This window comes from Protopterus annectens, chromosome 2.part1 (assembly GCF_019279795.1).
Source record: "Protopterus annectens isolate FY-2018-M chromosome 2.part1, PAN1.0, whole genome shotgun sequence".
NCBI classification, from domain to species: domain Eukaryota; kingdom Metazoa; phylum Chordata; order Ceratodontiformes; family Protopteridae; genus Protopterus; species Protopterus annectens.
In genome coordinates this window covers 1,195,763,896-1,195,788,283 of record NC_056729.1, presented here as the reverse complement: position 1 = coordinate 1,195,788,283, position 24,388 = coordinate 1,195,763,896, and the positions used below count along the sequence as shown (strand labels likewise).

Genomic DNA, 24,388 nt, shown 5'->3' with positions numbered 1-24,388 from the left:
TGAGGCCAAACACTAAATCTTTATCCAAGGAAGAATTTAAAATCTCGTTTTAACATCATATGGAAGGTTCTGAGAATGCAGCCACGCAAACTTCCTTAAAACTGTATTGGTGGCCATAGCTTTGGAAGAAGTAGAAGTATCAACAGAATCATACACACTGCAAACGATGAGTGGTGACCTGTATGATAGAAGAAACAAAGTTATTTAAAGCAGATTTTAATTCACAAGAAGAAAGTGCAGACAAAACATTCTTCATACTTTCGCAATATGTCAGAATAAACTTTAACAAAAGAGCCTGGCAGTTTAAAATTCTGAAATTCAAAGTTGAAGAAGTATACACGTTTTGCCCATACCTATCAATAATTTTCCCATCCTTATTCAAAAGAGTTGGATTGGAATTAAGCAAGTGCTTAGCAGCAGAGTCGTCAACTAAGGCTATAGCTGCTGAGTCAGGTTTGGGAATAGTGTATACAAATTTAAAAGACTGAGGAACTTTATCCATCCTATCTGCCTTTTTAGGGACAGCTAGCTGACTATCAGAAAAACTGCAGGCAATAAGACACAAATCCTCTAAAGCAGACAGAACGGGAGGAATGGGAATGGGATCTGGAAAATCCTTCTGTAACAACTCATAGCATTTTTGAGGGACTGAGAAACCTCAGTGTTCTCCCTCTGAAAACTATAGGACATTCTAGCAATTGTCGCAGAGCCCCCCCAGGGAGAATACGAAAGAAATCTTTTCTCTGAGTCTGAATCAGAAATCTGAGGACAAACCCCTGAATCTGTCCCTGCATCTTCCTCTTCAGATTCAGAATTTTGAATTTCTTCTGGAAATGAGACATCCCTCTTTCTTTTATTGTAAACTACTCCACAAGAAGGATCACGCCTGAATCAAACCCTGAGCCAGTCCCAGTAAACTATTCCTATCCAAAGAAATTTGAGAAGGAGTAGACACGTGCTTTGTTTTCCATTTGTTTTTGACTGGTAAAATGCAGCCAACAGTATTACTAAAGGCAACCAATGCTCCCTCAGCTTCTGTTCCTGTTCTTCTTCTCTGTTCCTTCTCCCAGGACCAAAAAGAGTGGTTCTCCCTTGCCCAGTGAGAGGACCCCAACAGCTGCAGAGGATGCAGCTAACCCCTGGTCCATTACGGCTGTGTGTGTTACACCATAGGGGTCTGGGGTAAAAGGTGAGTGGTCTGAGGTACAACAAATGGCCACAGCAGAGTCACCCACTTGTGGCTGAGACAAATTGATAGCTTGCTGTGGTGTTAAATAGAAGTTATGTTCTTACCATAACGTTCCATGTTAGTTGTCTTCTTCTCGCCTTCTTCTTGCTGGATGGGTTCGGAGCCGACCTCGGCCCGACTGCCACTCTAAAAGCTCGAGAGTTGGTTCCACCGGCTCGAGGCTCCCCTTATATCCCACAATGCTAGGCGAGAGTTACCTCAGATCTCGTTTGTAAGCTAACCCCAGCTTATAACAGTAACAGTATAACTGTAAAACAGAATCCACCTCTAACAACAGGAAGAAAGAAGGGTGACCTACATCCTGAACCAAGAAATATGCATAATAGCATATGTCTAAGAAAGAGGTGGTAGAAAGAGAGGTCACAATCACAACTCCTCTAGGTCTGTCCAGGCCAGGGGGAAGGAGGGTGGGACGCAAGAAGAAGCGAGAAGAAGACAACTAACATGGAACGTTATGGTAAGAACATAACTTCTATATGTTAAGTTGTCTATCTCGCCTTCATTCTTGCTGGATGGGACTGCGTCCTAGCACCTTGTCCCGGGTGGCCTAACGGAACAGACTCCTGAGAACAGTGGAACCAAAGTTAGCTCTATGCCTAGAAGCTAAATCCAACTTATAATGAGAAATAAAAGTGTGAGGAGTAGCCCAAGTAGCAGCTGCACAAATGGTGTCAATAGGCAGTCTGTCTTGGAAGGCTAAAGAAGTAGCCAAAGCTCTGGTGGAATGGGCTTTAGGTTTATTAGGCAATTTTGTTGTCTAATTTCATATACCAGGGAAATCAAAGATGTTAGCCATCTGGATAATGATACCTTTGAAACTGAAAGTCCCTTTCTGCTTTCCGCATAGGAGACAAACAGCTGATCAGATTTTCTGAATTGTTTTGTTCTATCCAAGTAGTACCTTAATTGACGATGAACATCCAGGCAGTGTAATTTTTGTTCAGACCTATTGGAATACTCTGGAAAAAAGACAGGGAGGTCAATGCTTTCGTTTAGATTTGATGTTGAAACCACCTTAGGCAAAAAGGACGGGTTAGTTCGTAAGGATACTCTGTCCTTATGAAACAAAAGATAAGGAGGACGACAACTGAGTGCTTGAAGTTCTGAAACTCTTCTAGCTGATGTAATAGCTACCAGAAAGAGAGTTTTCCATGATAATAATTTCAAGGAACAGGAAGCTGCAGGTTCGAAAGGGAAAGAATCAAAGAAGCAAGAACTAAATTTAGGTCCCAAGGAGAAGGAGGATTTCTTATAGGAGGTCTGAGAAGAAAAACTCCTTTCAAAAAGGCTTTGCAAAGTTTGTGGGACATTAGGGCAGATTCAGAAATACCCACATGGAAGTTAGAAATAGCTGCCAATTGAACCTTAAGTGTAGATGGAGATGAACCTGCATGGAAGAGTTCAGCTAGAAAATCAAGGACTAGTTGGATGGAAGCGGTGAAAGGATCTATGTCCTTTCCTTGTGCCCAATATGAGAAGCGTTTCCACTTACTCAAATAAGTCTTTCGAGTGGAAGATTTATGGGAAGCTATCAATATATCTCTAACAGAGTGAGATAATTGAGGAAGCCTGGCTACGGTTGGAACTGGAGGAACCAAGCAGTGAGGTTCAGAGAGGGGAGGGAGCGATGAAACTGACCCGACTGATGGATCAAAAGATCTGGAACTAGGTCCAGATTCCACGGTCGCTCCAAGAGAAAACGATGTAGAAAGGGGAACCACACTTGTCGAGGCCAGTAAGGAGCAATGAGGATCAAGGATGCCTTCTGAGCGATAGCTTTCTGAATTACTTGAGAGATCAGTGGGAAAGGAGGGAATGCATACAGAAGTCCCCGGGACCAAACTTGGACTAGAGCGTCTCTGCTGGGTTGGCCTGGTAAAGGGAATAGAGTGAAATATTCTCTGCACTTGCTGTTTTGGGGAGTAGCAAAAAGATCGCAGCAAGGCTGACCCCACTTGAGAAAAATTTCTCTCACTACAGAGTCTTTCAGAGACCACTCGTGAGGCATGAGTATAGCTCTGCTCAACTTGTCCGCAATGTGATTGGACTTCCCGGGGATGTGCGTTGCTATCAGAAAACGCTGAGAAGAAATCGCCCATTGCCACAGTCTGAGTGCTTCTCGACACAGGGGTATGATCTGGTTCCGCCTTGTTTGTTGATGTACCACACTACAGACATATTGTCTGTCTGGATTGCAATTGTTCCCAAGGGAAGAGAGTCTTGAAGGGCTTGCAACGCTAAAAGCACTGCTCTCATCTCCAGAACATTTATGTGCAAGTGGCATTCGTTTGGTTGCCATGTGCCCTGGACTGTCCTGCCCTGATAATGCCCCCCCACCCGATCAGGGAGGCATCCGTTGTCAGTGTAGCAACCGGAGGAGGTGGAACAAAGGGTCTTCCCAACAGGAGCTGGGGGGAAGACATCCACCACATGAGATGCTTTTTGCATGCTTGCGTGATCACAATGGTGTGAGACATTGGAAGTTCCTGGTATGACCATTGAGTAAAAAGCATCCACTGAAGGATCCGCATGTGGTATCTGGCTAATGGAAGGAGAGGTATGGCCGCTGCCATGATTCCCAACACCTTTAGAACTAACCTGGCTTTGATTCTGTTGTTGTTGAGAAGAAGTGACACCAATTTGTGAATGTCTGATATCCTTTGGTGTGTTAGCCTTGCAGACATGTTTATAGTATCTAGATTTGCGCCTATGTGGGTAATAGTACGACAAGGCGACAAAACAGACTTTTCGCAATTTATTGAAATACCCAGTTTTTGACAAAGCGAAAAGTATAATCTCTGGCCATCAGAAGGAGATGCTTGGTGGGAGCTGTGAGGAGCCAGTCGTCCAAATATGGAAACACCTGGAATCCTTGTCGTCTCAGGTGAGAAGCTACCACTGCCATGCATTTGGTAAACACCGGGGCAGTGGTGAGACCAAAGGGCAGGGCCCTGAACTGAAAATGACTGGTTCCCAGCCTGAAGCGGAGGAATCTTCTGGAGCGTCTGTTCATTTTATGTGATAGTACGCATCCCGAAGGTCTATAGAGCACATCCAGTTTCCTTTGCCCAAAAGGGAAGAATGGATTGCAGCGTGACCATCCGAAATCTTGTTTTCTTGACTGATTTGTTCAAGACACTGAGATCCAATATCGGTCTCCAGTCCCCTGTTTTCTTTGGAACTAAAAAGAACCTTGAGTAGATTCCGGATCCTTGTTGGTCTGCTGGCACTGGCTGAATTGCTCTTTTGCAAGCAGTTTTGAAATTTCCAAAGCTGCTAGATCCCTTTGAGCGGGTGGAACATCTGGAAGGGATTTTTTGACTGATTTGGAAAAGCGAAGAAAGGGGATAGAATAGCCTTCGAAATGATGGACTGTACCCATTTGTCTTGAGTCAGGGATAGCCAGGCTTCTGGGTACAGTGACAATCTTCCCCGACTGCCTCGAAGATGGGCAGTCGGGCAACACCTCAGGGATGCTGAAAGGGCTTGTCAGGAAGGCTTCCCGATTGCCCTGGTTCTCTGGACCCCCTGCCCCTAGGGCGGCGTCTACCATTGTTATTCCCACCTCTGCCTTTGGTAGGAAACGACTCTGTCGTCAGGCGAAGTCCCTTGAGATTGTTTACGGAACCACATCTTTCCACCCTTCTGGCCTTTGTGGTAAGGCCTGGTAGGAGTCGAAAACGGACTCCGACGGCAGAAAGGGTCTTGCCATCAGTCTCGCACCTAGTCAGGGTTTCTTTCACTTGAGGACCAAAGAGAGATGATCCATCAAAAGGGGAGTTCGTGAAAGACGTCTTGAAAGGGTCCACAAAATTGCATAGCCGCATCCAGGCGTGCCTACGTAAGGCTACACCTGTCCCTGCGGCTCTGCTCGCTCCATCGGCCGCGTAAGAGAGGAGGCGCATGGAGGAGTTGGATATGGAATTAAGGGTAGCCAGCTGCGTGTTCATCTTGTCTTGGAAACCCGCAGCTGTAGGATCCTTTAACATTTCACTCGCTTCCTTGATCAAGTCCCTTTGAAGACAAGTGAAATGGCACAGGTAGTTCAGCGAACGCATGGTAAATGTCGCTGAGGAGAACATCCGCTTCCCGTACCTATCCATGGACCTAGATTCCTTGTTAGGTGGATGGACAGGTACTGAAGGATCAGCCAGTTCCTTCTTTGTGGCAGCAGCTACCACCATAGCATCCACAGAAACTCCTTTTGATAAAATTGCTTGTCTGCTGGAGCTGTGATGAACTTAGAGGGTCTCCTGGGAGTGGGGTCCACTGAATCAGGAGCCGTCCATGCCTTCTTAGCAACCACCTGCATGAGGGGTCGAAGGGAGGGACACCCAGGAGGTGGAAGGACGAGAGCCAACGCCTCAAGATACACAGATTCGTCCTCCGAAGGGTTGAGGGCTGGCCAATTTCCCCTCTGTTTCAGGATCTCCAGAATGTCTGCAAATGAGACATCTTCAGAAGGGGAACGGGGAACCCTCAGAATCATCCAAATCTGTGTCTGACGTGATAGACTCAGGTGAGTCAATGTGTTTCCTCTTACACTTCCTCTTCCGAGGGGCTCTTCTGCCAAATCAGGAGAGGCCTCGGAAGAGGATGAAATCCCCACAGGGGGCTCCTGAGGAGCTGGCTCTCTGCGGTCCGGGATGAGGGAGTGAGTCGACTTACCCTGTGGCAGCATAGAGGGAGGGGCGGACGGAGCCGACTGTGGAGTAGAGCCAGGCTCTAACACACTCCGCATGACCTCGAATGCACCCCTGTCAGGCAGAGCCAGAGGTCCCCGCTCCGAGGAGCTAAGAACCCCCCTCGGCACCGACAGTGATAGCTCCGAGGCCGATGTCGGAGCCGAACTCACCAGCGCCGAAGCCCCGAGAGGGAGAGGGGGGTCGGACAAGGGTCCGATGCCACTCACACCCTCGGAGCCGACGAGGGAAGTCCGGCGCCGAGATTCTTCCAAAGAAGAAAACGGAGCCGACGACGGAGCCGAAGACAATTGTCTCGGCTCCGACGTAATCACAGTCTCGGTTCCGACGCGACCCGGCTCCGAACTCAAGAGAGTCAAAGGAGGAAAATGTTGATGGACCGGGGCAGGCATCGACTGATGAGTCGGGCTCTGAAGCATCTGGGCTAGTGCCTCGGACTTAAGTAGTCGACTCACTACCCTCTGAAGCTCATGATCCGACAGCCTCGATGACCTAGAGGAGTGAGACCTTTGGCTCCGTTCAGACAGCAGGGGAGATCCTGGAGCCGAATGAACGGAGCCAAGAGATGGTGACCTGGACCTCTTCCTAGTTGTCGGCTCCGAAGGTCTGGTCGGAGCCGACACGGGAACCTCAATAACCCCGGCCCCGGCCGGAGCCGAGGGAGCCACAGAAACTGTGGACTGAGACTTATCGGCTCCAGCCAGAGCCGATAAAGGCAAAGGTTGAGCAACCTGAGGTCTCGGCTCAGAAGCCGGAGCCGAAGACCTCGATGCCTTAGAGGGCTTCCCTGTTGAAACTGACAGGGAATCCTCTGGCTTCAGTAAGCCTCTAAGAATTAATTTGTTTTTTCTTTCCTGCAGGACCCTGGGGCTGAAGCCATGGCACACAGCACAGGAGTCCTGCAGGTGCAAAGGCCCCAGACAATAGACACAAGAAGTGTGAGCGTCTGTCAGAGACATTTTCTGACAGCATGCATCACACTTCTTGAATCCGGAGACCTTTGCTTCTTTAGACATTTTTTTGACTGACAGGTGTACACAAACACTCACACAAAACACACAAGTTATACCCTGTCAGGAAAACACAATAAAATAAGTAGTAATACTAGTATTTAAAGTACAATAAACTAGAATAAACTACAAAAAAAACACACACACTCCACTAGGGAAGGGAAGGCCTAAAGGCCCAATGGAAGAACCAAAGGTTCTTGGGGAAAGAAAACGGAAATATTTAGGGTCGGGAATAAAGTTTTCTAATCTACACTAACTAAGTAAGAATATTAACTTAAAAGGGGTTTGAAAGAGTAATTTTTACAAGAAAATTAGCACTCACCAGGAACCGGTAGAAACAACCAACCTCGAAGCTGTAGCGGCAAACGAGATCTGGGGTAACTCTCGCCTAGCATTGTGGGATATAAGGGGAGCCTCGAGCCGGTGGAACCAACTCTCGAGCTTTTAGAGTGGCCGAGTCGGAGCCGAGGTCGGCTCCGAACCCATCCAGCAAGAATGAAGGCGAGATAGACAACTTAACATAGGCTGTTTGCTTAACTTTTTCTTTTTGTGGCTGGAAGAATGGCCAACTGTGGGAGTGATGATCTGTTCCATGGTCAAGCTGAAAATGGTGTCTCTATCTTGGGAAGAACAAGCAACATTGCCAGTAAAAATACCAGTCAAAAAAGTTACTTTTTTCTTTTTTTGACAAAAAGTACAAAAATACAGTAAAAAGTACTTTCAAGCACTATGGCAGCACCACAACCTTAAACTAAACACAATTTATCCACAGAAAATAGTTATCAGTTAGATAACACTACTTTGAAACTGATAAAAACAATGAGTGCTCTGTTTAAAGTCACGTTACAGTCTTGAGACAATCTGTTAAAACCCAACACTCCTAGCTTTAAAATAACTTTCCTGAGGAGGAAAGTATTAAAACAACAGTAAAAAAATAACAAAGTGGAAGTTCTTCCCCAAATGGAACTTATCTGCCTAGCTAAGAAAAGCACGAGCCAACCATCAATCCTCAAGAGCCTCAGAGGAGTGTATTCTTCGGCAGCAATAAAGCTCTGAAGGCCTTTGCACCTAAACTCGTCTTTTATTCAGCTCAGGTCAAGCTGCTTGACAGTTTGGGTGCATGGAAGGAACCCTGTAGCTTTGGAAGCTGTCCAGCTATTATATCCTTGGTAGGATATAACCCGTATAGGTAAGGGTACTGCAGCAGTGATCAATATTAAGAACATATCATATTTGCTGATCAGCAAGAGAAGCCTTGGCATTCATCTCTCCCTTTTCCATCTCCAGTGCTCAGGATGTTCTACCTCCTCAACTGTGAGGAGGGCTTTCTGCAAGTAAACTGAAAGTTTTTAATTCTGTGATTCTGTCAGCTAGTGTTTTTTTTTTTTCAGTTATAACACCCTGTTTGTATGTGGCTAAAGAACTGTGTAGTCATTAAGTTTGCACTCCTCAGGGACTCCATGTAAAGCCAACAGAGAGAGAGAGTACATACTCCAAGTGGAGGAACCTGAGATTTTAAGAATGACATATAACAGCTGCCATAAGAAGGAACTTACCATTAACCATAATTATTATTTCTTGTATCTGTTTTTTATTTGTTTGCAGTGAAGGATAACTTGTTAGTAAGTTCTACACTGGCAGCATCCAGAATGAGGTGATGTTCTCCACATCACTGTTCTACATAGAATACTATGCCCATTGAGCAGTTATATTTTATTCAGTTGAGGACTGCTTCTTTTACTGCCACTAGTAGAGGAGACTTCCCTCCAAGGAATGCCTTCTTGTGTTCATTAAGAATAATCTTGGGATACAGTGTCACAGACCTAAGCTATGTAGTTGTATTACAGTCTATAGCTAGGCAGAAAACTACATTCCCCTCACAGGGATGGGCATCCAGTCATTGATTTGCTTATTCCCACCCTTCCTGTGCAGCTCTTTTCATAACCGAGTCTACTATACAAGCCAGACAATGATCTAATGCATCACCGAGTCACACTTCTTTATGTATGTAACTTAGACTATTGTGGGTCACAGCCATGACTCCAGTCTTCTGTGCTACAGAGCCAGAGCACAAACAGAACTACCAAGAAGGCACTCAGCCTATATACCTTGGCTACTGCTATTGATTGCCTAGATTCATACTTTAACACGACTGTCTGACATCACACTATTTGCTTTGTTTAATGAAAAACAGTTTTATTACCATTGCTGCACCAGAGCCTAAGACTGATACTGACATTTTCCATCCGTCAAGGGATCTGGGCACCGGGGCTCCCTCGTCAGCTCCAAGGGGGCGAGTGGCATCAGACCCTTGTCCGACCCCGTTCTCCCTCTCGGAGCTTCGGCGCAGGTGAGCTCGGCTCCTACATCGGCCTCGGAGCCGTCTCCTTCGGTGCAGAGAAGGATTCCGATTTCCTCAGAACCAGAGCCTTCTCTGCATTGTGGCAGGGATGCCTTCAATGTCATGAGGAGTGTGCTGGCCACTGAGTCAGCTCCACTATCGGCCCCATCGGCTGCGTCCCCTGTAGTGCCTGTGCCAACCTCTGCTCCTCCTCCAGACCCCAAGCGTGGGGAGCTGGTGCTCCAAGGCACCCCATTGGGTGTTTCCTCTTCTTCTGAGGCCTCCCCTGATCATTCAGAGGAAGCCCCTCATAAGAAGAAGTGCAAGAGGAAGCACATTGACTCCCCTGAGTCTGTCACTTCTGATACAGACTTAGATGACTTGGAAGGGTCCCCGAGATCCCTCTCTGAAGATGTTTCCTTTTCGGACATCCTCAAAATGCTTAAGCAGAGGGGGAACTGGAATCCCCTAGCCCCTACCGTGGATGAGTCTGTATTCCTGGATGCGTTCGGTTCCCGACCTTCCACCTCCTGGGTTTCTCCACCTTTCGATCCACTTATGTCAGTGGTGGCTCGAAAGGCTTGGTCAGCCCTGGATAAAGTGGAACCAACCCCGAGGAGACCTGGGAAGTTTATCACTGCACCCCATGATAAGCAGTTCCTTACCAAAGGTGTTCCTGTGGATGCCATGGTGGTACCAGCAGCCACAAAAAAGGAGTTAGCGGAAACTTCTTCGTCTGTCCATCCTCCTAGCAAGGAGTCTAGGACTATGGACAGATATGGGAAGCGAATGTTTGCTTCAGTGACCTTTTCTATGAGGTCACTGAACTACTTATGCCATTTTACCTGGCTTCAGAGGGATCTCCTTAAAGAGCTCAGAGATACCCTTCAAGATCCATCAGCTGAGGGGGCTCAAGCTAAAGTGGCTTCCCATCTGGCAACTCTTAATTCAGTAGTCAACTCCTCCATGAGGCACATTTCCTATGCAGCCGATGGTGCGAGTAGAGCCGCAGGTATGGGTGTGGCCCTTAGGAGACACGCCTGGATGCGGCTGTGTAATTTTGCGGAACCCTTTAGAGTGTCATTCACCAACACCCACTTTGATGGTTCCTTTCGTTTTGGACCACAGGTGAAAGACACTTTGACTAGGTGTGAACAAGAAGGCAGGACTCTCTCTCTCTGCTGTGGGAGTCCATTTTTCCACTCCTTCCAGACCATATTCCAAGGGCCAGAAGAGTGGTAAAATGTGGTTCCTAAAATCCCAGGGAGCCTCGCCTGACACACGTAGTGATTTTTCCTCCAGGGGCAGAGGGGGAAACAACAACAACAGATGCCGCCCTTGTGGCAGAGGGGTCCACAGAACCAGGGAAACAGAGAATCTTTCTCTGAGAAGCCCTTTCAACATCCCAGAAGGGTTGCCTGGCTGCCCGCCTTTGGAGGCAGTCGGGGGAAGACTATCTCTGTACCCAAAAGCCTGGCAAAAATTAACGCAAGACAGATGGGTACGATCAATTATATCCGGAGGTTTCAAAATTCCCTTCTCTCAACGCCCCTTACCTTCAAGCAAATCCCTTCCAGATGTTCCACCCAATCTGAGGGACCAAGCAGTCATAGAAGTTTCAAAAATGCTAAAAAACAGTCATCCAGGAATTCCTGGCAGACCAACACGGATCCGGAACTTCCTCAAGGTTCTTTTTGGTACTAAAAAGACAGGGGACTGGAGACCGATTCTGGATCTCAGCAGACTAAACAAGTCTGTTCAAAGAACAAAGTTTCGGATGGTCACTCTACAGTCCATTCTACTTCTGGGTCAGGACAACTGGATGTGCTCTATAGGTCTTCAGGATGCGTACTATCACATTAAAATGGACAGGCGCTCCAGGAGATTCCTTCACTTCCAGCTGGGAGCCAGTCATTACCAGTTCAGAGCTCTGCCCTGTGGTCTCACCACAGCCCCCAGGGTGTTCACCAAATGTATGGCAGTGGTCATGGCTCACCTGAGATGTTGAGGATTCCAGGTGTTTCCATATCTAGACGACTGGCTCCTCACTGCTACTACCAGGCATCAACTTCTGCAAGCCAGGGACTACACAATCACAATCTGCTCCCAGTTAGGCATCACAATAAACTTTGAAAAATCTGCCTTGTTGCCCTGTCAATCTATCACCTATATAGGAGCAGACTTAGACACAAGGATCATGTCTGCAAGGCTACCGCCAGACAGGTTGTCTACAATTCGCCAGCAAGTACAAATTCTAATGCAGAGCAAAAGGATCCAAGTCAGGTTTGTCCTTAAAACTCTGGGTTCCATGGCAGTGGCAATTCTTCTAATCCCTCTGGCCCGCTTTCACATGAGAATCCTTCAGTGGCTTCTGTTCACACAGTGGTCTTTCCAACAGCTGCCCATGTCTCACATGATCATGATTACAAAAGCATGCAAAAGGCACCTTTCCTGGTGGATGGTCTCCCCACTAGTGTCTCAGGGCAGACCCTTCATTCAGCCCCCTCCGGGTGCCACAGTGACCACAGACGCCTCCCTGATAGGGTGGAGGGGCATTATCAGGGCAGGACAGTCCAAGGCACTTGGCAGCCTCATGAGTACCATCTGCATATAAACGTCCTAGAAATGAGATCCGTGCTCCTAGCATTGCAAGCTCTTCAGGACTCTCCCTTCTGGGACCATTGCAATTCAAACGGACAACATGTCAGTGGTGTGGTACATCAACAAGCAGGGCGGAACCAGGTCCTATCCCCTATGTCGAGAAGCACTCAGACTCTGGCAGTGGGCGATTTCCTCCCAACGATTTCTAATTGCGACGCACATCCCTGGGAGATCCAACGTCATAGTGGACAGGCTCAGCAGAGCTATTCTCATGCCTCATGAGTGGTCTCTGAATCAGATAGTTGTGGATCTGATCTTCTGCAAATGGGGACAGCTTTGCTGTGATCTTTTTGCCACCCCCTTCAACAGCAAATGCAGCAACTACTTCTCCCTTCTTCTGCTTCCAGGTCACTCCCAGAGATGCTCTAGTCCACAATTGGCCTCAGGGTCTTCTTTATGCCTTCCCTCTGTTTCCCCTGATACCAAAGCTCATACAGAAAGCTATATCATTGAGTTGCAAAATTATCCTCATTGCCCCCTACTGGCCTCAACAGATATGGTTTCCGTTCCTGCATCATTACCTTCTCGATCAGCCCTGGACTCTGGATCCGATTCCAGACCTACTGATTCATCAATCAGGCGGGCTGCATCAGTCCCTCCAAACACTCCAGCTCACAGCTTGGTTGCTCCACTTCCAACCCTAGCCAGGCTTCTCAGCATTTCTCTGGCCGTGGATGAGATTATTGTGTCCTCTCACAAGTCCACGACTAGAAAAACTTATGCTAGTAAATGGAAACGTTTTTCTTGTTGGGCAGAGACTAGGAACATAGATCCCTTTTCATCCCTAGTCCATGAAATTTTGGAGTTCCTAGCACAACTCTTTCATTCTGGGTCCGCTTCTGCCACAATCAGGGTTCAATTGGCAGCCATTTCTAACTTTCATGTTGGGTTGTCTAATTCAAACATTATGTCTCATAAGCTCTGTAAAGCCTTTCTAAGAGGGACTACTCTCCTTAGATCTCTAGTGAGAGATCCCCCTCCTCCTTGGGACCTTAATTTGGTACTAACCTCCCTAATTATGCCCCCCTTTGAACCTGCAGCGTCCTGCGCTCTTTCTGGTAGCTATTACATCAGCCAGACGCGTCTCTGCACTTCAGGCACTATGTGTTCATCCTCCATACTTGGTTTTTCATAAGGACAGGGTTGCTCTGAGGATTAATCCATCTTTCCTTCTGAAAGTCTGCTCAGAAAATAATTTAAACCAATCTATAAAGCTTCCTGTGTTTTTCCCTAACCACACCAACAAGGCAGAATACAAATTACACCAATTGGGCGTTCACAGACAATTGCATTTTTACTTGCATAGGACCAAGGATACAAGGAAGTCGGACCAACTATTCCTTTTCTATGCTGGAGGCAAACAAGGTCTCCCAGTTTCCAAAGTGACCTTATCCAGGTGGTTGTCTCACATTATTACCTTCATTTATCAATTGAGAAACAAAGAGTTGCCTATCAAACCGAAAGGTCATTCTACTAGGGCTTTGGTCACCTCTGTAGCCTTCCAATCTAGGTTGCCCATGGAGTCTATTTGTGCAGCTGCCACATGGGCAAATCCTCATACTTTTGTTTCTCATTATAAGCTAGATATGGTCTCCAGGAGCAGAGCTGACTTTGGTTCCACTGTTCTGAAGAGTCTGTTCCAATGAGCCGCCCAGGATTGTAGGTGCTAGGGACGCTGTCCCAACCAGCAAGAACGAAGGCGAGATAGACAACTTAACATAAAGAAGTTATGTACCTACCATAACGTTCCATGTTAGTTGTCTTCATCTCGCCTTCCTTCTTGCATCCCACCCTCCATCCCCCTGTCCTGTTGGATCAAGAGGAGTTTTGGTTTCACTGGCTGAGTGTTCTCTGGTTTGTTTCCTCTACTGACTTAGAGAGTAAGCAGGTATGCTCAACCTGTTTCTTGGGCAGGTTGGTTCTCTGGCTAAGTCTGGGGTTAGCCATTACAAACGAGATCTGGGTAGCTAGCGCTGGGCATCATGGGATAAGGGGTAGCCTCGAGCCAGTAAACAGCTCTCGGGCTATAGAAGATGGCCAAGTTGGAGCCGAAGATTGGCTACGATCCCAACCAGCAAGAAGGAAGGCAAGATGAAGGCAACTAACATGGAACGTTATGGTAGGTACATAACTTCTTTATATAATGGTACCATAAGTTCTTGCTGAAATGTTCTCAAGTGATTGTTATTAATTCCAGCTCCTCCCTGTGGTTTGTTTGGTTCTAGTTTGCACAGTTCTTTTTCAATATAATCTAATTTGATTCCAGTATCTGGGGTTACCCGGATGTCACTACGACAACTTATCACCCTTTTGTGGTGCCAAACTGTTTTGCATAATATTTTGTGAATATATCTATAATCTGTTGTGCCTGAGAATAAATTTTAGAATCTGCACACAGTTTATCAATTTGTGTGTCTTTACTCCTTCTGCATCTTATGTATCTATAAAAACGTTTCCTATTATGCTCAATACCTTTACATAAGTTTTCTTCAATTTTTTCTTGATCTTGTCACACACTATGCTTAATCTGTTTGTTCAGCTTGTTTATTTCAGTTTTCAAAGTTGTAATTTGACTTTTCTTCCATTTCTAATGTTTTTTGTTTCTCACCTTAATCAGATATCTTGTTCTTATGGAAATATATCCCCCTGATGTATAGGTACACAGATGATCTTGTATAAACAGAATTCAAGGAAGGGAAAACAAGCTAGTAGGAAGAGAAAGGTAGTCAGAGGTGTTGATCAAGTAAGAAAAAAGAAAATTAGGGATAGGGGTTCTAGTGTAAGGGGAAAGAAAGTTGAAAGTGAAGGAAGTAAGAGGAGGGAGTGAAGACAAGGGTAGGAGAATTAGTTGAGATAGTAGGGTAAACGGAAGGTGGGCAAGAAGAAATAAAGTTAAGAATGAGAGAGGAGGGAAAGAGGAAGAATAAGGTATTTATTCTCAGGCACAACAGATTTTGTGCTTCAAAATGTATTTTTAAGCTTGTTTTTTTTATTCTAACTATTGTATGTAGTAATCTTATCATACTTGGAGCTTTTCTCCCCGGGCCTCTACTGAAAAAGGATATGTATCCAGCTAGACTAGCCCGGTCAACAAATATAAAATAAATAAATAAATAAAATAAATATTATCCAGGGCTTGAGCATGGGCAGATCCAGTTATTCCCTAGGAACTCTTTTAGTAGTTTTTTTTTAAGTGAGCTGGGTCAGGAGTGCTTATGATGGGCTGAGGAATGTAATTCCATTTTTTGGCTATGTAGTTAGAATATTTATCCAGGTACTGAATGAAAACAGAGAGTGTCATTTGTCAGTGGAGTTACTTGTTTTTAATAATATCAAAGATACTGCAATTAAGAGTTGGAAGGCCATTGGGCCTATAGCTTACTATTCCTTTTCAAGACTGTCATTACTTGGGGTGTGTGGGATAGACAATTGGACTGTCAGAAGTATGTTTGGTTTTGACATGCAGGATGACTGAAGCAAAAGGAATGCTATATGGGAAAGATGGATCTTGATAATAACTGAATTTGTACATGCTTGAAGCTGACATTGACATTTGCAGGGTGTGAAGAGAACACACTGAATCACTGGGAACTAGCATAATTGCAAATGACCATTCATTGGTCTTAAGGGAAAGCAGAGTACATGCACATATCTTCATGGATATAGGTAATTTGGGAAACTGCATAGTTTCAATGCCTTTCCCATTTCAGCCCACACACAAACATGGTAGTAATAAGTGTACAAACTTTTCATTGTACATATTAATAAACATTAATAAGCAGATTTCTAAAGGGATATTTTAGGTGGCAATCTGTAATGCCAGACCAATGTGTTCAGGCCTTTCTGGATTTGATGATATGAGACAAATAATACACCCTTTGGAGACTGCTAGTACGGGAAATTCTCCATACAGAACCTAAACATTCCAGTCATACTACTTACAACAGCAGTCCTAATTCTGCTTGGTGATCTGTCCATGACAGCTAAGAAACTATTATAAAGCATGTTACAGAATGTTATTCCTAATTAGCATGACATGGTGAAAACATTTGACACATTACCTAGTAACACAAAGAGCAGTAAACTGCAGCAGCTTTGAGAGTTGAAGAAATACTGTACATAAAATGATGATACTACTAATGTTAGCTATTTGTTTTTAGAATAATAGACATCGTTGAGATTTAAATGCAAAGTGTTATTATTTATTTATACAGGCTATTTGATTTCTTGTAGATAAGCCTGCTTCTAGACCTGAATTTAGTGCATGCAGAGCTTTTGTACATTTGGAGACATAGATATGTATATATTCTGAAAGCTTCCTTAGACACACACACACATACACACACACACACACACACACACACACACACACACACACACACACACACACACACACACACACACACACACACAAACACACACACACACACACACACACACACTGGGAGCCTATACTTACAAATAATGTTGTTTGTCCCTTGAAGTATTGACCCCTGACCATAGGTCCAGTGCATACCTCAACTTCTTTATTCAAGAATTCTGTACAAAGCCAAATATAATCGGTAGGTAAAGCCCCCAAATCACCACCAAAACCCCAGGGCAATTTTTAAATATTACTCTAATTTACTCAACATATTTTTTGATCAATAAAAAAGTAGGAATCTCTAATGCCTGGTATTATTGAATGACTGCAACCCAGAAAGTAAAAAAAATATGACAGACAGGGCAATAAAATATGAAATAAAATCAGGGATGTTTTTCAAAATTCTGGACTGTTGAGAGGCATGGTCCGCTGTCAGGCTTGCAACATTCACCATTTTATCATTATAAGAATTTAGGGAGTTCAGGAACAGTCTCATAAATAGTTCAAGTTATGAAACATCTGCCAAAGATTAATAAATATTTATTTTGTTTGTTTTTTGCTGATTGACAACTGGGTGGTTCTCATGGAACACTTAATATGGTAATACTATTCTACAAAATAGTGTAGTACCACAGAAAGCTTTTAACAGAGGCATTAAGTTGGTCTGAAGAAAATGGGGTTGGATAATTAAAACTACAACCACAGCAGAAGCAGCAAATATTTATTTACTACAAATATGCAGTTCAAGTAGAAGGAAAAAATGCTGTGGCTTTAAAATGAGGTGGCACCAATATTTAGGAAAAACATTTGGTAATTAGGAAAAGTTAGTAGAAATAATGAACTACAGAAAGAGGTGTCAGAGAAAGTCCAAATTAAGACAGAAAAAAACCCCAGAAGAGGCAGCTAGATATTCAAAAGCCCAAACCAAGGAAAAGATAGCCATTTTAGTCAAGAAACAAAGTAGTATATCTATCTATCTATCTATCTATCTATCTATCTATCTATCTATCTATCTATCTAAATATCTAGTGAAGACACCAAGTAGACAAACAGGTGTCAAGTTTGTGCAGCAAAGGAGCAGTAGAAAAATGTACCTCATTCCAAGGAGTGCTTACACTTTAGTTAGGGTGAGAGTATGTGGAAACATGCATCTGTGTTTGGTCCAGTACTACTGGCATTGCACTGTCCTTACTGTCCATCAGAGGGTGGGGAAAATAAGGTCATTATTAGAACCCAGGCTAACCATATATGATGTCCCAGTAGCATTCAATTTTTGCCCCATGTGCTTGTCACAAAAGAGGAGGCTATTGATAAGAGATTCCTCCCAGGAAAGATGAGGCTCCTCCATAAACTGATATGAACTCTAAATGTTAGTTAGGATAGGTGAGTGGATACACAGCTTGTTTGGGAAAAACAAAAGCAGCACTTCCTTTGCAAATATGAAATTCATTTGGTCAGTGGTTGCATCAAATCTTATTGTGAAACAGAAATGATAGGATGTGATGAAATGGTGGAAACCAGTTAACCTACAAAATAGTATAGAGATGGATAAATGTCTATGTGAGGGAGGCTAGTGCCTTTGTTTCCTCTGAGTGCACCCCCAGTTCAAATACTTACATATAATGCATTTAAACCTATATTCTAAGATATCGGTTTCCCACATGTATATCTAATTTTACTGTTGCAGTTTCTGCATTGTACTGATTCTTGATATTCATTGTGATTGTAAATTTGCATATCTATGTGGAAAATACAGTTGTTTACTGAGTTACCTCCTATATTTCTTACTGTAAGAGTACAGCATTACTCTCTAGAATTCCAATGAAAAGGGATATACATATCTCATTTGGACTATTCTGGTTAACAAATGGAAATAAATAAACTGTTGTTCAATGAAACAGACTATACTGCTAACTGTAGAGGTTATCATTTTCAGAGTCTTGAGTTGTCTGAGATGTAGTCCCACAACAGCATGTTACAGTTTTGAAACAAAGAATGTTATGAGTTTTACTCAAATAGAATTATTTCATAAGGTTACTTCTCTTATACACATACTGAACATTTAACTACATGACTCACACATTAACTCGTAAAACAGAATGGAAAAAGCTGGGTCATTGAGTGAAAATGTATCATATCGCTATTAATTTTCGGGATATTAAATGTTTTATGTTATATTCAAATTTGATTTATAAATGCTATTTCATAACTTAGCTACAGTTTCAATACATTTTAATTCATCTGCTAATATCACAATTTTCTTAAACAATAAAAGATAATCAGGATGTTTTCTGTAGAATCTATACTGTAGATCTGAGTGGAAACCTGTTTCCAAAAGGTATAACAGACTTACTCTGCATTGTAAAGAAGGAAACAAGACAAATGTATTTAACAGGCATAGTATTAATGTTTTTTTTTTCCCAAAACAGTAACTAGATACGATAGTACATTAAGAACAAAAGCAACTGTAAATAAAATAAAATATTTAATACAACTTGCCTCCTTAGCATTTGGAAACAGAACGGGAATAAATCTGAAGTTCATGCAGCCTTGCTGAATATATTCAAGATGGATCTGTAAAAAGAAATTAAATGTAGTATATATTTAATTTTTTGAGAGAAAGGCATCTATATGCAATTTAATGCCTTTGAGAGACAGAATATTTTTAAGACACAGACCCGGGGGGGGGGGGATATATATATATATATATATATATATGTGTGTGTGTGTGTGTGTGTGTGTGTGGTGGAGACTGACCTGCAAGGGAGACAAAAAAGAGTAAGCAAAACATAAAATGTGAAGTCAGATGAAAACAGAATGACACACTTTCAGGTACTAGCACAAACATCTGACGGCTTACTTATGCCAAATAAAATGTATGTGGAGGGTAGGTTCATGATTATCTTACTATTATTTTGATTATGAGAAGTAGAATTGTTCTATATTTGTAAAGTTAATTAACTGCAGATCTCTAAAGCTCATTAAAGAAGAAGAAGAAAAGGAACTTACAGAAGAATTATTTTTGGACTGCCTGATAGAAGACAGCAAGAGTAGGAGCTTTAAGTACAGGGACAACAATATAATGATGAAAATGAAACAGATATTTATGCATGCACACATGCATGTACCTATATGTAAGCATAAAAAGCAAAGCAAACTGAGGCTGTAAAGTCAGGACATTAATAAAGTTACTGATCCAAGAGTGCTTACAAATTGGATAACACAATACTTTACTGAAAATGAATGCATGAGAACATTGTATATATTCCACTGGAAAATGTCAGTGTCTGAACTCTGTGTTTTATTTCTTTATTTCTTTATCAATCCATCCTTTTGTTGACTAGGTCCCAATAGGCTAGTAATCTCTTTTTTATTTGGGGGGGGGGGACCCGAGGTGGTATTTATACTACTTGGGGAAATTTGGCCAAGGCATCCCCTACACTTTGCAGCTGCTAGATGGTACTGGAGGTCTCCTACAAAGAAAATTGTAGATACCTGAAGTAAAGTTATACATTTATAGAGCAGAGTGTGTGTGGTGGAGACTGACCAGCAAGGGAGACAAAAAAAAAAAAAAAAGAGTAAATAAAAACATAAAATGTAACGTCAGATGAAGGAAGAGGCTTAAGGGAAGTAGAAGCATGAAGGAAGAGAAAAAAGCAACGGAGAATTTGGAGGTGGAAAGTGAGAATTTGGAAAAAAAATATTCTGTGTGGAGCTTCAGAATGTAATCAAAGAATTCTGTGTGGTAGATGCTACAAATAAGCAGAGTTTAACTGTTTCCATGGAGAAGTAAGCAAGTCTTGAAATGGTGAAGATAATTGAACTGGTGAAATGAGGGCTTGTAGATGAGGTTGTGTTAAAAATAATTTGGCAGGATGATCCAGGAGACAGTTCTGCTGTTTCATGGGGTGAGATGGCAGATAACTTTTTTGGAAGTGTTCAGGATGGTAATGTGGAAAAATAACCAGATTATGTGACAGCAAATGCAACAATCAGGATGCATGCAGCAGTGACAGAAAGTAAAAGAGGAAAGCAGCAACAGACTGAGAAGGTATCTGCTTTTGTGGCAGCATATATTGCAGTAACTGAACATATGCAGCATTGACAGCAGGCAAAAAAGGGAGCATGGCAAACTGTAAGTAAGACTGTTGTTAACAAGAAGAAAGACTAACTGTGAGAATAAGAACTAAAAATGCCACTGTAATAGACCGATATTATATATGAGACAATTTTGTAAATTTTCTGGGTTTTAAAATTCAAGAAATTCAGTATTTAATACATACTGGGACAGAGACGTTTTGTGACTTAGCATTTAAAACTGATGGACTGATGATGAAATTTCTATGTGTAATAAGGACGTGTATCCATGGAGCAATTATTTGTTTTCTAGTAGTAACTTAAATGTTAAAAAAATGTTACTTTGCAGTTTAGAACTGAAGAACTGGAAGAAGAAAATGTTAAAAAATGCATGCAGGGTCTACGTGAAATATTGTGAAGGTGAGAGATGTGAAAAACTTATGGAATGCACGGTGCAGATTTTTATCGCTTTTGAAATGTGAAAAAAAAATTATGAAACACTTGCCAGGTGTTATTTTTTGGCTGGTCATAGAGGGAAATTAAGATATGTTGGCCAGCCTAAATTATGGTTCTTTTGTTGGGACTTTTCTCACTTAATTAATTATTGTGACAAGGTACAATGTAACCACTGCAGGGAGAAAGGACATACCGAAATAAGGTGTGGGCCTGAATGCAGGTTGTGTAAAAAAAAAAGAAACATTTTTGGATGGATTGTCAAGAGCAAACAGTAAATAATGAAAAAGAAGGGGAAAGGGAAGAAAACATACACAAGGAAGGGCAACAAGAGACTGGAGGAGATGTTAAACAAGGTTTAGAAGAAACTGTAAAAGAAGAAAAAAATATGGAAGAGAAAACGAGGAGAGAGATTGCATGCAGGAATAAGAAAGGATTGATACTAGTAATTTTTTTTTTAATTTCTAGCCATTGAAAATTTTGAGTCTGAGGATCAAGTATTATTTGTACATAAACCCAGGAAAAAAAATAATCAGTTGGGGAAAGAGTAAAAATAAGAAAACAAAAAAATTTAAAAATATTTCCCCTAAACTTGGAAACAAGAAAATACAACAATTTTGGAGTACTTTTAGTAAATGTGAATAGTATTATTAATACTGTAAGAAGGATAGAAATACTGGAATGATGTGCTAAATGTGATGTGGATGTTATTCTGTTAGAAGATGTAAGATTCCTGACAAGTGAAGAAAAGACTGCAAACAAAAAAGCTGTGTAGTGGAAATATAATATGGAACTTAGGAAGTAAATATTGTTCTGGAGTGACTTTGTTGTGTAAAAACAGTGAAATACTAGATGCAACATTGGTAAGGAAGAGAATGTTAACAATTGTGGATGTGAGGTGGAGATAACATGTTTATAGAATTACAGTGTTACATTCTTATATTACACAAGGAAAGATAGAATCTGTTACATTAAATATTAGACTATGTGGTGGTTAACATGAAAATTATAATTGCCAAAGACTTTAACTGTGACTAAGGGGAAATGTAAAAAGAAAAGGAAAGATGTAAAGAATACAGGAAGTGATAAAATGTGATAAATTAGCTGTATGGAACAAAAGTCAATGGACTTATAGAAGGGGCACTTGGATCTGAAATTGATTATTTTGTATTATCGGAAGGTTTAGGGGTAGCAGATGGTGATACAGTTGTATAGGTTTTTCAGACCATGTAGCAGCATGGATGTAGGTAATGATAGAAGGGGAGTATATTAAAATAGGAAAGGGAATAAAAAGAGTAAATGAGAAATTATGGTATGAAACTGGAGAGTGGAAAGTCCTGCCATTATAGAAAGATCACATAGCCATGAAGGACTTCTATAAAAACTTGTCTGAATGGTGAATTGAATTTAAAAAGAAGTATTAAACGTGCTTTTTTTCAATGGCAAGATTATGTAAATAAGGAACAAAGAGAAAGTGAAGTATGGGAAAATGTAGAGAAATGTATTGAGAATGTAGACAATAATATGAGAGTATTATAATTTGGAAAAAGAAATATATAAAAGAAATCAAGAAAAAATGATGGCATTACTGTTTAGGCAGAAATATTATTTAAATGGGGGAAAGGAGGAGGTATCTGCATATTTGGGTAAAATAGTAAAGGAGGCTATTAGTTTAATGAGGAAAATGAAAATGTAAAAGTAGAGGAAGAAAAAACACAAAAGCAAATTATCATTATTGTAGTACAGCATGTGGAAATACACATAAATGTAAAAAGAAGGAAAATAAGAGAGAATAGAAAGTAAAAATATATCAGAATGAGTTAATGAAGATTTTGAAAAATAAATTACTATTATTGAATTAGATGAAGTACTTTGGAAAGTAAATGGTGATTCAGCATTAGGCTCAGATTGTATAGGGTATGGAATGTATAAGAAATTAATGGACTGGCAAAGGGAGTATTTTGTAAATGTACTGAATAAATGGTTAAAGGAAGGGTTTGGTTATCAAGAGTTATTTAGTGTGATATTCAAATTTATATGGAAGAAAAACGAGAAGAATGAAATAAAATATTGGAGACCCCTCACACTAAATAACACAGACTGTAACATTTTTATAAGAATAACATATAGGAAAATATGGAAAAAAAGTATATAGTAAAAAAGGGAAGGGATGCCAAGAATTGTTATTGGTTGTGAGAGAAATTGTGGGTGATATTATAAGTAAAATGGAGGATATGAAACTTATAGTAGGTGATATTAGCAAGGCATTTGATACAGTGGGACAGTGATGCTTTCTGGGATATTATGGAAAAGTCTGAAAGAGGTAATAGAATTAGGAGAGTGTGTATGCCAGCATATCAAAATAATAGAATGAGAGTATTAGTGAATGGATGGCTAAGTAAAAAAAATATGCATAAAGTGTGGTGTAAGACAAAGATGTCCCATGAGTGGAATATTGTTTGCATTGGTAATGAATGCAATAGTGAGTAAAGTAGCTTATAAAATGAAAGATGCTAGATATGTAGTGTGAAAGGAGGTGGTGATTCCAGTAGTTTTAACATATGCAGACAATATAGTTGTAGTTGCTAAAACAAAATATGGATAACGGAAGTGTTAGTTTGTTTGAATGAATGTTTAAATGAAATGGGAATTACCTTGAATAAAGATAAAAGTAAGAGTGGGTGTGTGGATTTTATAATGAATGAATGAAGTGAATTTACTAGGGATGAAATTTGGGAAAAATTATGTACTTATGATGCAATGGGAGGGTATGATAAAATGAAGGAAGGAAATATGTCATCTGTGGAGGACATGTATATTAACATTCAGGATAAATGTTTATCTGGGGTATTCTTTATTAAGGAAAGAATAGCATATATGTCAAATGTTTGTATGATCCCAGAAAAATATGAAAAGGAAATTGTGAAATTGGTGTTTTCTTTCATATGACTCCATAACTGGCTTGTTTGATGACCCTTCCAAAAAGCTCTTTGTCTTCATGCTGAGAATGCCTAGTTGGTGAGGACAGATGTACTGCAGGCCTGTAGGGAGAAAGGTTTATCATCAGGAGGAATGGAAGTAAAAAATCTTCCGCAGAAAATGTGTCACATAATTTGATTCAGCCTTTTTCTTCTCTTGAGTACATAACATCAAGTCTCGTTATTTGAGTGGATGTGTCTTCATCTGGGTTGAAATCCCTCTCTGAAAAATTTCATTGCTGTGTCCGTAGCTCTTATTGTAAGAGACAGTGAAATTGCAATGGCATTCTTTTGTTTTTCCAGCTCAGCTGTCAAGAATTCATATCATAACCTCATTTTTCATAGGGCTTTTTTTCATCAAGGACAGGTTGGATTCCATAGTTGGACACTATTCTTGGCTACCAGTGGAAAGGGTGACCAAACTAGTTAAGTTTTCAAAACACATGATTTTTTTTAAAACATTTAAGCTGCAGAGCCATCACTGAGAGATGTACACCCTGGCTAAAGTCAAGTCTACTATAGAAATGTATATAGTCATTGCCAGAAAGTTAAA

General features: G+C 41.6%; 1 protein-coding gene across 4 annotated transcripts in view; it reads right to left on the bottom strand.

The window, feature by feature from the left end:
• The window catches only part of TRAF3IP2 (TRAF3 interacting protein 2), a 765,530-nt gene that overhangs the window by 124,724 nt on the left and 616,418 nt on the right, over positions 1-24,388 (bottom strand). For 3 of the 4 annotated variants that reach the window (XM_044062725.1, XM_044062728.1, XM_044062726.1), the window contains one exon: positions 18,827-18,901. The exons of the other annotated variant lie outside the window; for it this stretch is intronic. In XM_044062725.1, coding sequence (XP_043918660.1) covers positions 18,827-18,901 — 75 coding nt within the window. The remainder of the gene's footprint in view (positions 1-18,826; positions 18,902-24,388) is intronic. 4 annotated transcript variants of the gene reach the window in all.